We start from the raw sequence: 15,486 nt of genomic DNA on the forward strand, positions 1-15,486 counted from the left end.
ATTATCAGTGCTGAAAACAGTTGTGCTGCTTAATATTTTTGTAGAATGTTTGATCCTGTTTTTCAGGATTCTTTGATGAATAGAAAGTTTAAAATAACAGAATTTATTTGAAATAGAAATCTTTTGTAACATTATAAACATCTTTACTGTCAATGTTGATGAATTTAATGTATCCTTGTTGAATAAAAGTATTAATTTCTTTAAAAAATTCTCCCAAAATTTAGAACAGTAGTGGATATGCTGATTTGCTGTTCAAGAAACATGTATTATTATTATCAGTGCTGAAAACAGTTGTGCTGCTTAATATTTTTGTAGAATGTTTGATCCTGTTTTTCAGGATTCTTTGATGAATAGAAAGTTTAAAATAACAGAATTTATTTGAAATAGAAATCTTTTGTAACATTATAAACATCTTTACTGTCAATGTTGATGAATTTAATGTATCCTTGTTGAATAAAAGTATTAATTTCTTTAAAAAATTCTCCCAAAATTTAGAACAGTAGTGTACAGTATATGCCAGAAATATATCAATATGAGAGTGGCCAATGGTCATTTTAACACCAAAATATAACATATTTAATCAGTTACCAGCTGATTCCACACAAATACATTCATCGGCTGATTCCACCAATAATGTGAAATTTAAAATAAACTTTACTGTCCTCACAGAAATGTTTTTTCTTGAACTCCAGGATTCTGCACACTAACATAGTGTGTTCATTGCCATTACCCAACAAAAATCATTATATAAAGCAGCACTTTAAACAGCCATACATATACCGAACAATATTGCATCACAATAAAATCACGAAAACCACAAAAAACAGTAAAAACAATGTATCTAAAGCTAAAGATACAGACGATTTTCAAGAATATGCTACCACTGCATCTTATTATTCAGCATTCTCAACTAGTTGACTAGTAAAAACTAGTAGTCAAGCAAACCCGAATGTAAACTAATAACGTCTCCCATTATCACCTTCAGACTAAACAAAACGATCAATAACAAAAACAAGTGTGCTTAAAAACTCTCCAATAACACCAGAGGTCAGATTAGCGTATGAAGAGAACGGCCCAGGTTCTGGAGTGAATTAGCCTTGTGTTGGTGTAAGACATGAGAGTGTGACCTGCTAATGCTCAGGAAGGATCTCTTCACCCCTCCATTAGTTAGGCTTCCCGTCCACATGAAGTCAGTCTGCATTAGCTAACAGGCCTCTTTCTGTTATCGCTCGCCTCACCATTGGAGAATATTACGACAGTCTTTAAGACGGGGTGACCTTTGACACACAGAGAGAGGGGCATGGCATGTCTAAAGGAAACAGATGGAGGTTAAGGCCTGTGGGAGACGTGAGTGAGCGGGATGATGGAGAGATACAGGAGGAGAGAGTGAGAAAAGCAAGAGAAAAAGACTCAATCCTACAGGGAGGTATCTGTCTTTATTAAGACTGCTGTGCTGTCTCAGTCCCTCGTCACTCTCTCTGATGACTCAGTTTCAGTCAGAAAGAGAAATAATTACTTATGTCAGACAGTAAGAGTGCTCGACCGTAAAAACATCTGGTCATTAACTGAGCCATTCCACAGAAGTTCATGCCAGGTCAAAGTTAGCCGAAGTTACTCAGAAATTGCACTTTGAAGATTACATGACCTCCAATAGCTAGTCTTCTGCAGACCATAATTAGGACAGCTTCTTTTTGTTCATGCACAAAAGCTCCAAACTCCACAACCAGCACCAAAACTAAGCTAGGGATGTAAGAGCAAGTATGCTGGTCAATACCGATTAAAGGGGTCATATGATGCGATTTCAAGTTTTCCTTTCTCTTTGGAGTGTTACAAGCTGTTCGTGAATAGATAAGATCCCTGAAGTTGCAAAGACTAAAGTCTCAAAACCAAAGAGATATTATTTATCAAAGTTAAGACTCTGCCACGCCCCCCCAAAACGGCTCGTTCTAACACGCCCCCACATATCTAGATCACTATGTGGGAATATTTGCATAATGCGCCCAAATGTTCATGCAAAGAAAGAAGGCATGGTTTCAGTAACCGCAGTTAGTGTTGAAGCAGCCATGTCAGGGAGACGCTGTGTGTTTCTAGGCGAAAGCAAAAGCACTTTATTTGGCCTTCCGAAAGTAGATGCATTTAGGAATCTTTAAATTACTTAAATTAGATTACTTAAAACAGAACAGCAATGCATTTTATGGACGACCGTTTATGACCCCTTTAACATTATTTTCAATTTAGCCAAATTATTTGCAAACACAAAAGGGGAGAGAAGTATGTAGAACTTCATGTTTGACTTCATAAATGATTCTGTGAAAGAAATACTACTTAGTAAATATTGCATAAAAAAAAAACATTTTCTTTTTAATTTGTTCTTACTAACCTGCATTTGCTTAAATATATCTGCATTTATTTAATCACTCTGCTCTCTACTTATACTTTTTTTTACCATCAGTCATTGAAAAATCCATATCAGACCACCACAAATGTGGGTGGGCCTGCTAATAAGAAATATAATAGCAATATAACCAATCTATACTATTTTGTCTGCCTTAAAACAAAAAATAGAGATAAAAATACATTAAAAAAATAAATTAATTTATATATTTTTTAACAACAGAATTAATCATTTGAAAAAAAAATATATACATAAATAAACATACTGTTCAAAAGTTTGGGGTCAGTAAGATTATATTTATTTTTTTGTTTAGGCAACACTTTATTTTAAGGTGTCCTTGTCACACGTTACATGTACTTACTATTATAATAACAATTAATTATGCATAATTACATGCAAGTAACCCTAAGCCAAACCCTAATCCTAACCCTAACCATATAGTAAGTACATGTAGTTAATTAATATTACTCAGTACTTAAATGTATAATTACACAGTAACAAGGACACCTTAAAATAAAGTGTAACCTGTTTATTTTTTAAGGATGCATTCAATTGACAAAATCACAGTGAAGATATTCATAATGTTTCAAAAGATTTATATTTCAAATAAATGTTGTTCCTTTGAACTTTCTATCCATCAAAGAATCCTGAAAAAACTTATGAGGGTTTTTCAAAAATATTAAGCAGCACAACTGTTTTCAACATTAAAAAGAATTAGAAATGTTTATTGAGCACCAAATCAGCATATTATAATGATTCTTGAAGGATCATGTGACACTGAAGTAATGATTTTAAAACGTATTCAAACAGAAAACCGTTATTTAAAAATTGTAATAACGCGTCACTGTTTTTAGTGCGCTTATGATCAAATAAATGCAGCCTTCAGCATAACCTCTCCAACCCTAAACCTTTGAAAAGTAGTGTACTAGAACAAGTAACTACAAATAAATCACTAATATTTAGTAATGCTGATATGGTTACTGATATATAGTAATATATCAAAAACTACACCAGAATGAACAATGGCGAATGTATTGTGGGTGTCCATGTAACATATAAGAGCTAAATCTAACTTAGTTTTACAAATGGACTCCCCCAAACTCCCCCTTTACAGCTGAAGTACTTAACATTTAACCCCTCTCATTTACCCTACAAAATGTCGTGATGAGTTTCCCTGAGCCAGCAGCACTCGATGCTGACCCCACAGCCCTGCTCCTGCCTTAAAACAGAGCTGTGGGTTAATACTGCTGACCCGCTTGAAACAGCAGCTGCAGCAGTCTGAACACCACAGGATACCCAGCTCTCTCCCACAGGAACACACAGTCTTCACTTGCACTACCTGTTCCTCCCCACTGAAGCATTGAAGGAATAAAACTATGAGCACATGAACATATAACTGTCCATATTTAAACAATGTCTATTCAGTGTTCAGCACCTTGGTCCTGACGAACAACAGTAGGAACTATGCAGGTACACAGAGGTTTACATACATACTGTCTTAAAGTACACATTTAGCATCTTAATGCACATAAAGCTCTGAATGTGTGCGGTGGAGCTTTAGATTTCTCTGCTGCATGTCACCGTGTTTTAATTTAAGACATGCATCACCAGAAAGTGTGCGTTTGCGTTTGAAGAGAAGCGAAAGTGAGAAATGCGGAGTGCTACACTAACCTTCCGCTGAGAGAGGAACAGTACGGCACCACGTGTATTCCTAGAGGCCCTTGTTCTCCTGAAATCTCCACCGTCCTTGTGAGGCTGCATACACACAAGAACAAAACCCATCAATTACAATATTAAGAAGTCAGACGGCACAACACAATCCCGTGTAAACTCACTGTCTCCTGGCCCCCAGATCTCTCACACGCGCGGGTGCCGAGCCGCCGTACATGTCTGTGTTAGTCAGCTCTCTAGCACATGATCTGGTTTTCCAACATACCCTGCTGAAATAGTTTCCATGTTGCCTGCCTTTCTGACTTGTTTTCAAATGTTCCTCTTTTTTCCCTGTTTTCCCCTTTTTCAGCAGTTAATGTTCTTGGCATGTGGTGTGATGATATAGCGGGAGTGTAAGTGGATAACTGTGGACAGAATGGTCCGTTGCACTCCAGTACCGATCATTCGCCTTTAATCCACAACTAATACATGGTGGAATATTTGCAGTCATACATGAGCGACTACAGTGAGACACTGCAGGAGCTGGATGAAAGCGTGAGAGAGAGAAAGACAGGCTGAGACCAACCGACAATGGATTTGAAGTAAACATGACACACCAAACTGTTATAAAGCATTTTATGAAACGGATAAGTCTGGAAGCTGATTGGTCAGTGCAGTATTTCATGTTTGGCTGGTTAGTTCCCATTAGCCCCTGATGGTATATGCTGTAACTACACCATCTGTTCCCAAAAGCAGCTTTCTCCATTGATCTGTGCAAGCAACAAATAAACCAAAAAAAAAAAGTCACAATGATCTGTCACTGTATGGAAAAATAATGTTTAGAATACTATGAGAATAAAAAAATGTTTTGTAAATTATAAAAAATAAATAAATAAAAAAATCATAATACTGTTAAAAAAAATCAGGGTCGGTAAGATTTTTTTTTTCTTTTAAATATCACATATACAGTAAAAACATTAATATTGAGAAATATTACTACAATTTAAATAAATGATAATTAATTAATTAAAATAGTAATTTATTAAAATAGTTTTCTACTGTAATATAATATAAAAAAAATCATAATACTGTTTGAAAAATTGTGGTTGGTAAGATTTTTAATTTTATTAAATTATTTATTTTTAAAGAAGTCCCTTTCAAACATCATACATACAGTACAAAATAATATTATGAAATATTATTGCATAGTCTTCAGTGCCACATGATCCCTCAGAAATAATTCTAAATGAATGAATTACTGCTCAAGAAACATTTCTTACTATTATCAATGTTGACAGTTGTTCTGCTTAATATTGTTGTGGAAACCTTAATCTTTAATCAAATTAATCGTTGGTGAATAGAAAGTTTCAAAGAACAGCATTTATTTTAAATAAAAATCTTATAACATTATAAATGTCACTTGATCAATTTAATTAACCTTGCTGAATAAAAGTAGTAATCTCTTTCAAAACAAAACAAAATGTTAGACCTCAAATGTTTCAATAGTAGTATATTTTAATAAACTACCAAAAAACAATTAAGAATTTCATCAAGTGAATGCATAAGACAGACATAAGGCAACAACTAGACTGTCAAAAGTAAACTAACTAAAATCTGGAATGAAGTGAATGTGTTTCAGAGCACTTCAGCTTATTATTCGTGCCACTAATTTAGACTCGCATGTCGTCTGGAAATGAATGTGTAACCAAAACTGTCTCTACTGCTGTTGTTTATTTATCTCTGCTTATATTACAGTTAATTTTCTTGATCTGAAACTGATGATACAACTAGTAGCACTTAACAGAGAACGAGTGAGAGCCAGTCTGCATTGAAACAAGAACAATGGTTTATAAAGTTTGATGCACTTGAAATAGTGTGCACACTATATACTAAGCCCTAAAGAGCTCACCCTTAGCTAGTTCTGAGACACTCTGAGCCCTGAAATAACTTCAAATACAACAAATGCTCGAATTCAAGGCTAAACTCTCGGAGGGGATTAATTTCACTTTGAATAGTCAAGAAAACTTGAACATCGAGAAGGAAAAAAAACAAACAGTTTAAAAAAATGAGAAGTGCTGGGGATAAAGTGCTATTCTTACAATTAAGTACATGTCATTATGCCTGCCACTGATTACAAGGTCATGAGGAACAAATACAACACACTCCAGCAATCAAAGAGAACAACACTGCTACAATAACCCCTCATGTATAATACTGTGGCCAAATACACAACTGTTCAAAAGTTTGGGGTCGGCAGGTTTTTTTTTTTTTTGGGATGTGTTTCGAAGACGTCTCTTATGCTCACCAAGGCTACATTTATTTGATCAAAAATACAGTGAAAACAGTATTATAGTGAAATATCATTTCAGTTTAAAATCTATCTGATTAGATTTTAAAATGTAATTTATTCCTGTAATGGCAAAGCTGAATTTTCAGCATCATTACTCCAGTCTTCAGTGTCACATGATCCTTCAGAATTCATTCTGATATGCCGATTTGGTGCTGAAGAAACATTTATTATTATTATCAATGCTGAAAACAGTTGTGCTGCGCCTTTTAATATTGTTGAAGAGATTGTGAGTCATTTGTCTTCAGGATTCTTTAAAGAATTGAAAGTTCAAAAGAACAGCATTTGCTGGAATAAAGAAATATTTTGTAAAATTATGAATGTCTGTCACTTTTGATCAATGATCAAGTCCTTGTTGAATAAAATATTAAAGGGGTCATGAACTGAAAAATCTAAATTCCCTTGATCTTTTGACACGTAAGAGGTCATTGTACTATAAAAACATCCTGTAAGTTTCAGAACTCAAAACTTCCCCGTAAGTCTAAAAATTGCTTATATTGAAGCCAATCTGGCGGAATGTGCCGCTCTATGATGTAACAGTGGGGCTAAACCCCGCCTCCGCAGATCATCAACACATGCTTCTACATCACTGCATGTTTAGCTCCGCCCACCGATTCACACATGTAGTGTAAATAACAAGAGAGGCAAACACAGAAACCAAACGATAAAGATGCTGTTCAGTGCCAAGTTGTGGAAAAACACAGTCTTTGCATTGCTTTCCTTCTGATCCCAACATTAGAAAAGAGTGGATGAACTTTATTTTTAATGAAGATCCAGACCGCCTCAGTAAGAACTTGGTCCTTTGTTCACTTCATTTTACCGCAGATTCATTTACAAACAAGGCACAATTCAACACTGGATTTTCAGAAAGATTGAAACTAAAATACGATGCTGTGCCGACTATATCAGATCCGACAGTAATGTCACACCACACAAGTGTGAGTAACTGTTTTTATAATGTGGTCACTATTGTTTTGTCTGTTATTACAGATCGTTTGATATGTACTGGGTATTAATGCATTTTTAACCTAAATCACAGCAGCGGCCGTCCATCTATGAAGCGTGTAGGCTGTCAAACACACACAGCTGTTAGCCAATCATAGCAGTGGGCGTTTACTTCCGAGTCTACAATCTGCCACGCCTATTCAAACAGAGCGTTCTGATGAGAGGGGTCAAAACAAGACAGAAAATAGCCCATTACTTCTAAATGATGATGTATTGTGATGTAAAAATCTTGATAACATTATAAGTGGACCTCAGAGAACAGTACAAAATAATAAAAAAAGGCATGACCCCTTTAATTTCTTTCAAAAAATGCAATACTGTATTTCTGTGACAGTTATAAAGATGTTTTTACTTAATTCTAGGAAATAATACATTGTAAATACTAGGGATGCACCGATACCAATACTGGTATCGGTATCGGGCCCGAATTCCAAAATGTTGTTACATACTATACATTACGCATTCATTCATTATTGTATGAATTTTATAGGTTAGAGGGTTAGTGTGAACACAGTATTTGTACTATTTATACAAGAAAATGGCTCTAGCCCTGCTGCTTAGTCATCTACCACCTGTCAGCTGCCATCTCAGGAAATATTCTTAATGAAAAAGTGACTGATTGGGACTCAACTCAAAATGTAATAATAATAATAATAATAATAATTAATAATAATGTGTTTAATAAGCATACATATAACATTTAAAATAACAATTAAAATATTTTTTTAAAGCCTCACAGACCCCAAACTTTCGAATGTTAACAAATATTTTTAAAACATATACATACATATACATACATACACACAAAAATTCGGTGGACAAAATTAGAGAAATTGAAAATTCCCCTTCTCAGCTTCATACAGTGCTTGGTACATTGCATCCTGGGATTGCCTTCTCTACAAAGGCTACAATTTAACACAATCTGGCCCAAAAAAGGTATTTTTCAAAGCAGCATAATGAAGTTGCCTACCTTGTGGATCAGCTTTACAATAATGCCTATAGGAGCAGCCTTACTAGGATTTGGAACAGAGCTCAGAGTCAGAACACTCGTTTCTTTCGTTCATTACCTCACACCTACTTTTCCTCAACAGGCAAACAAATGAACTGTGAAGAAAGCCTGCCACAGTCTAAAGATGAGGACAGTGGATGAAAGCATGGCTGTGAAACAGGAAAGGGGCACTTGAGCAGGTGTCCTCTTTATTTACCTGCTCTCTCTTCCATACACACAGAAGGTACAAAAAAAGGAAATAAAAGGCAGATAGGAATAAAAGAGAGCAAATTACCGAAGCTCTCTCGTCTTTTCAACTCTCCATCTTCAAAGTGCTGAGCTTCAGCAGCTTTGCACAAATAAGAGCTGTGGTTCAGATTAACAGTCTCTCTAGTGATTGTGTACGGGCCGAGTGTGGGCCTGCTTTGCAAGAGTTCCTGGAGAAACATGCGATACTCCTCTGAATGAAGGACTATTTGAATACAGTTGCTGTTTCTTTATGCGTCGGCTATTGTGTTGCGGATTCAGAGATGTCTGATGTAGGCTGGAGAGGATTGAGTAATGGAAAATGTATGTGAAGAGGTGTGAACAAGGCTGTGTGTTTACCTGCGAGTGATTAACCCAGAGTAAAGCTCCCCTACAGGGTTGAAATAATCCTCCTATTCAGAACTTTAATTCGGCCTCACAATCAGGGATCCAGTCACTCAACAGGGATGCAGAAGCACCGCATATACAATCATGCTCTTTAATACGCCAGACTCATAGCATTCAAGGATGACTAACGTTAAACTCGTTTACCTTCAGAATAAATAGAGGGGCTCATAAAACTTATTTAAACAGCACTTTGCAAATAGAAAGGTAATTGGCAGGTTACTTTAGACCAGCACTTCATCTTACTGCTACTCGTACAGAAATCTACAAAATTATTTTCAACTTAATGTCTACAGCATGTCCCACGAATCTGATAACCACAGTAATTTTGATGGTAAACACACTAACAGTGGAGATCCATGGGACAAATGTTTTGAATGCATTATTTGAGCTGTAAAACTGTCTAAACCCTCTTTTTGGGATGGGATTGGAGGAATTTCTAATAGGTGGAGTTTTCAGTACAGATCAGTACTTGCATGACATTCCTTTACCAGGATGAGCCTAGGATGCCAAAGATGCTGTCAAAAGACATTAAAGTGATAGTTCACACAGAACTGAAAATTCTCCTTATTCACAGTATTTCCATACAATATGACTGGATGGAGACTTTTCAGGCTCCAACTCAGGTCAAAATGAGCACCATAAATGTGTCCATCAAGGCGGTCACAAACTGGATAAGAAGCGTTGCGCCACATCTATGTAAACTCACAGGTATCGCGCACAAAATGTGTCATGTTTTATTCAAGACAGCAGCCCAAAACAGTTAATCTAATCACCAAACAGGCAAAACTTCACCTCAATAATGAACAAAGTTGTGTCGAAGAGTTTGAAGTACAGAGTTTGACAAACACTTTAGACTTACTTTTCACTGTTTTCCCAGTCATATTATAGATTTGAAGTAATTCCACAAAAGCTCTAAAATTGTGCACTCAAACACAGTGCCTTAAAGATGCGTTGTGCAAGATTTGATGTCAATGACAACTATCAAGTGGCATATATTTGGATGTGCATTACTCTATGGCAGAGCTATGGCAGAGAGGAAGATAACCGAAACTATTGCATGGCTCCAGAAGACTTAAAGCATAAAGCACACATTGTATTGACAGCTTTTATAGTATTTCTTGGTGTTTTTTCATCCTTTACTATCAACTTCCACTGAATTGAAAAGAACAGCATAAACATTCTACTAAATTTCTCCTTTTGACTGAAACATCATGTGGGTGAGTAAACAGTAACAGAATTTAAGCAGAATATATATATATATATTTAAACCCAGAATTGATATTCTAATGATGTCATTCTAAATGTCATAAACCAAACACATTCTCATCACTCTTAAAAATGAGTGCTAATTCTCCCACCACCTCTACTCCGTGTGTTTCTCTGCACAGGCCCGGTGCACCCAGGAAGCGATATTCCCAGATGTCCTTCACTCCGGCGCCGGGAAAAGGTGACTTGACTTGACTTAAAAATAAAGGTTCTTTATCAGCATCTGTGGTTCCACGGAACCTTTCCATTCCACAATAGGTCATTTTTAGTAGAAAGGGGTTCTTTAGATTTAGATTAAAATGTTCCTCAAACTAAGAAAAATGGTTCTTTTAAGAACTGTTCACTAAAAGCTGTTCTTCTATTGCATTGCTGCAACAATCCCTTTTTGGAACCTTCATTAAGAGTGCAGCATTTTGTAACTATATTATATTTTGGAGAATTGGTGTATAATTCATATGAATCCATGCTTTTTCATACAAATGTCTTATGCCTCACTGACGGTTATATTTAGGGGTGGACCTTCATGCTTACTTTTTCTAAAAAAAATGTATGTTTCTGTACAAATCACATCATGAATTCAAATACGAAATCACAGCAAAACTGTTACGTTTTCTTCTGAGATCAGCTGCATAAACTTCCATTGTAACTGCCACAAACCTTTATGAATACTCTACAAACCTGTAGGCCAACAAACTTTAAATGCCCCAATCTGAGACTCACATTCTGAAGTTTAAGTCTCCTGATTGAGCCGCAGGATGCATCTAAGCTGCTCACTGCCATGCTGTCAGTCAGACGCTTAAGCTCAGAATGGGGCTCTTAGCGCACTTCCCATCACCATCATCATCATACCGCTGTATCGATCTGAGGCGGCGCTGACACATTCACAATGCTGCTCTAATCCTCTACCATACTGACCGCTGAGCCCCAGATTACCTGCACTACCTCTTTTCATCACTTCAATTACCTTTCACTTGAAAACAGCTCTCGCTTAATTGATTCAAGCTTTCTATTAAAAAATCTTAAGCACCCAGGTATAATCTTGAGGCAGAAACTAATACAAGGCAAATCTTTGATACTGCCGTTTATCTTAGCCGAAATTAAAGCCCCAGAGGCGGCGTGTCTGAAATGTTATCCCACAGACTGAATCGAAATCAGTTAAGAGGAAATGCGGAGTTAGACGCAGGAGTCAGGCTCAACGCTGTTGGGGTTAGAGTTTAAGATTTTCTCACTGTCTCTCTGATAAAGCGGATGGTTATCAGTGGGTGTGTGTGTGATTGGCAGAGAGGGTGATGAGAGGATGATGACAAACGGGTGTCAGTGTGAAAGAGGCCCGAGGGGTTGACAGCAGGGATTCAACGGCACAATGGCACAGCAGATAAGAGCACACAGATGAGTCTGCGGCCCCTCAGAATGACTACACAGAGAAAGACAGACAGAGGAAGGAAGAGAAGAGAAGGGAAAACAGATGGAAAGAGGGGGGAAAAGGAACAAACGTGGAGAAGTGAAGTGTTTATGGAGAAGGGGCCACAGCGGCAGCTGCCAATGACACAATAAGATGATGAAGTGATGGGAGATGGAAACACAACAGACAGAGGTGCAAAAAGGCCAAATGAGACACATATACAAAGGAAATATAAAACAGACTGAGAAAAACTAAGAGACTGAGGAGGAAAAAAGATAAAGTCTGAGAAGATAGGTTCAGACAGACTGATAATAAAAAGACGAGACGTTTCAGAACACTGGAGCTCGGCGAAATATATTGAATACTGACAACATATTTACAAAGATTTCGCAGATGAAGCAAAAAAAAGTCCATTAAGTTTCCTACTGATTGTTCTGTTTAAATGGATCTATTAAAAACCCTGATTCCATTAATTACTGTATTTGAATCATTAAAAAAGTGACAGTAAATAAATTTACATTATTACACATTTCAAATAAATGCTGTTCTTTTGAACCTTCTCTTAATCAAAGAATCCTGAAAAAAAAAACATATTATGATTTCCACAAAAAATATTAAGCAGCATTGACAACAAATAAAAAAAATTAAAAAAATTCTCGAGCAGCAAATCAGCATATTAGAATGATTTCTGAAAGATCATGTGACACTGAAGACTGGAGTAATGATGCTGAAAATTCAGCTTTGCCATCACAGAAATACAATACATTTTAAAACATTAAAATAGAAAGCAGTTATTATATTCTAATATAATAATAATATACTAATGCAATCATTGTAATAATATTTCACAACATTATTATTTTTATATTGTTGATCAAATACAGTAAATGCAGCCTTAGTGAGCATAAGAGACTTCTTTCAAAAACATTTTAAAAATCTTACCGACCCCAAACTTTTGAATAGTAGCATACATGTACTTTATATGGAAGCAAAAGCGTTTTACCATATATCATTGTATTGGTGCATATAAATCTAAATAAATAAACACATGTTCAACACGTGAATAACAGGGTGGGAAAGATACCATTTATAATTTAATGATTTGTTTTACCATTCTAGCACCTTCAAATAACATCTGAATCTACTTGTTGAATGACGGCTGATCTAATCAAAAAGAAAAACAGAAGGGAAAACAGATCTATTTTTCTATTTGTGTGTATTTTCAAGATGAACCTTAATTTCAACAATTCATTCATAATCTTAAATGTAAGAAATACAACAGTAAAAATCTAGTGACAACATTGTTGAATGTCATAAAAAGGTTGAAAATAGAGTTTTTGGCTTTATTTTTGTGCCCCACAGCACACACGTGAGTCTACATCTAGCTTACACACAGCTAATAGTACACAAAGTATAACTTAACTTAATTGGCCTTATTTCTACCTGTAGTCCAAGTGTATTAAACCACATGATTCATGAGGACTCCTCTGTGCTCAGAAAATATATATATTTTTAATCTTTTCCTGTTTTCCAGTTGACAATACAAGCCTATTCACACTATTCACACATCATCAATCATGACACACAAGCAGTAAATTGTATGGTAAATCATTCATAAAACAATTCTCACATAAACTGTCACATTGAATTCAAAGCAACAATTTATGTGAGTTTTACAAACGATTTACATAGAAATCCTTTATTCTTGAGATTCATGAATGAGGAGCAACAGTTTTGCCGTTTTCTCACAACAAACAAAACAATGCGTCCCTGTAGACTCCATTCGCAAAGTGAAAATTCACCTAGTAACACTTTATTCGGTGAAAAAAAAATGATCAGTAAGATAAATCTTTTGGGTCATGAATCAAGGAATTTATTACATTATATTTATTTACTATGATTACAAACTATTATTTATTTATGCATTTATTTTTACAATACTTTAGGGACTATTTTTATGGTACAATGTTTTTTTGTTGTTGTTTTTTTTTGTCGTTTCTTGATCTTGACAGACATGGTCACTTCATTTTTTTTTATATGAGTTCTGATTTTTCAAAAATTCACATTTTGTGTTTCATGGAAGAAAGAAACTCATACGGGTCTGAAACAACATTAGGCTGAGTGAACTATTTCTTTAAGGTGACCAACCATAAAGCCACTGAACACTTTCTTGGAATTACACATTCCTACAACCTACAAATGTTATTAGCAAAGTGCTGTCCGTACTAATGGCTTTCAATTTCTATATTCAAAGTGCAAGTGATAATTCATTTTTTTCCCCCTCTCAATTTCAAGGATAATTTGCCGAGAGCAGAGAGCATACAGCATTCCTCATAGTGATGGCACAGCCGGTTGCTATGGTGAGAGGCTGGTAGAGAAGTCATGCTGTGAGGATGTGACCCTATCAACCCTCCTTACTGTCCGTCTGTGCTCTGAATGTGTTTAGGGGAATATTTGACTCCCTCACAAAATCCATTCTGTGCAAACAGGAGATTGTGAACGAAGATAAAACCTTAAAGATCTACAAATATGTGTCTATCCAAGATGTAGATTAATTTGTTAGAGAAATTTAGCATTGCATTACTTGTTCATCAACGGATCCTCTGCAGTGAATGGGTCCCATCAGAATGAGAGTTCAAACAGCTGATAAAAACAACACAATAGCTATCTTTCCATCCAACGTTGTGAATGTAACTTATGCGCAAATTTGGAATATATCGCATAAAATATTTGCAAATAAAGCACCGTTTCTATCCAACGAGTCAAAGAGAACAAAAATGTCACTTCCTGATAAACTGGCACTAAATATCACTAAGAAAAGTAGGAGAAGCCACTGAATATAATCATTTTCATATATAATAAATTACTTGAGCCTCAGAGCGAGCAGACAAAACACAATAAATGCGGTCATTGCTATCGGAGGTGGATGCCTGTTGTTTGGGAACGCAGTCGTGTAAGACAATTCTGGGAGGCAATTATACGGAAACACTTTGATGACAGAATTTGGCTCAGGCATTGCAGAATGACCAAAACAACATTTGAGAAGCTGTGCAACGAGATCAGTCCGCTGGTTAGTCAAGTTATCCTTCTTTCTTCTGTTGAACACAAAAAAAAAGATATTTTGAAAAATGTTAGTTTCCGAACAGTTGATGGGCACCATTGACTTCCATAGTAAGAAAAAAAAATATTATGGAAGTAAATGGTGCCCATCAACTTTTCAGATACCAACATTTTTCAATCTTCTTTTGTGTTCTACAGAAGAATGAAAACCATACAGGTTTGCGCATAAAAATAGGGTGATGGAAACAAGCTAATAATACACAAGTAATCCACATGACTCCAGTCCATCAATTAAAGTCTTGTTAAGCAAAATCATTTTGTGGTTGTAGGGGGGAAAAAAGTCATCATGAAGCTGTTTTTTATTTGAAAACGCTGCTTCCGGCTAAAATATTCTTAAAAAGTTCTCTATCTAAAATATTGCATTTTTTTTCATTTAAAAAGTAATCTCGGCTGAATCAGGAGAGAAATATGCACAGAGTTTCCAAGCAAAAACTGTCAAAACCTTTCTATACAAATACACTGGTCAATTTTAGTGTGAGAGGACAACAGGGGATGGACTTTTTCACTGGAGGAAAAATTATTATGGATTATGGACTGGTATTTTGGTCCCAAGTGACAGTTTAAAGTTAAAATGCCTTAATGATTAATTTGTTTGTTGCAAAACACGCAAGCCATTGTTTCTTCACAAGCCATTAACTCTTTCCCCGCCATTGGCGGAA

The 15,486-nt window shown here is 35.8% G+C and overlaps 1 protein-coding gene across 1 annotated transcript in view; it reads right to left on the reverse strand.

The window, feature by feature from the left end:
* LOC107668384 (partitioning defective 3 homolog B-like) overlaps nucleotides 1-15,486 on the reverse strand; it is a 319,469-nt gene that overhangs the window by 185,971 nt on the left and 118,012 nt on the right. Inside the window, exons 8-9 of the mRNA XM_016460232.1 lie at nucleotides 9,895-9,904; nucleotides 4,067-4,150 (exon numbers count right to left, since the gene is read on the reverse strand). Of these exons, the coding sequence (XP_016315718.1) occupies nucleotides 4,067-4,150; nucleotides 9,895-9,904 (94 nt within the window). The remainder of the gene's footprint in view (nucleotides 1-4,066; nucleotides 4,151-9,894; nucleotides 9,905-15,486) is intronic.

The sequence above is a fragment of the Sinocyclocheilus anshuiensis genome, unplaced genomic scaffold (assembly GCF_001515605.1).
Source record: "Sinocyclocheilus anshuiensis isolate Anshui unplaced genomic scaffold, SAMN03320099.WGS_v1.1 scaffold1237, whole genome shotgun sequence".
In the NCBI taxonomy this organism is placed as follows: domain Eukaryota; kingdom Metazoa; phylum Chordata; class Actinopteri; order Cypriniformes; family Cyprinidae; genus Sinocyclocheilus; species Sinocyclocheilus anshuiensis.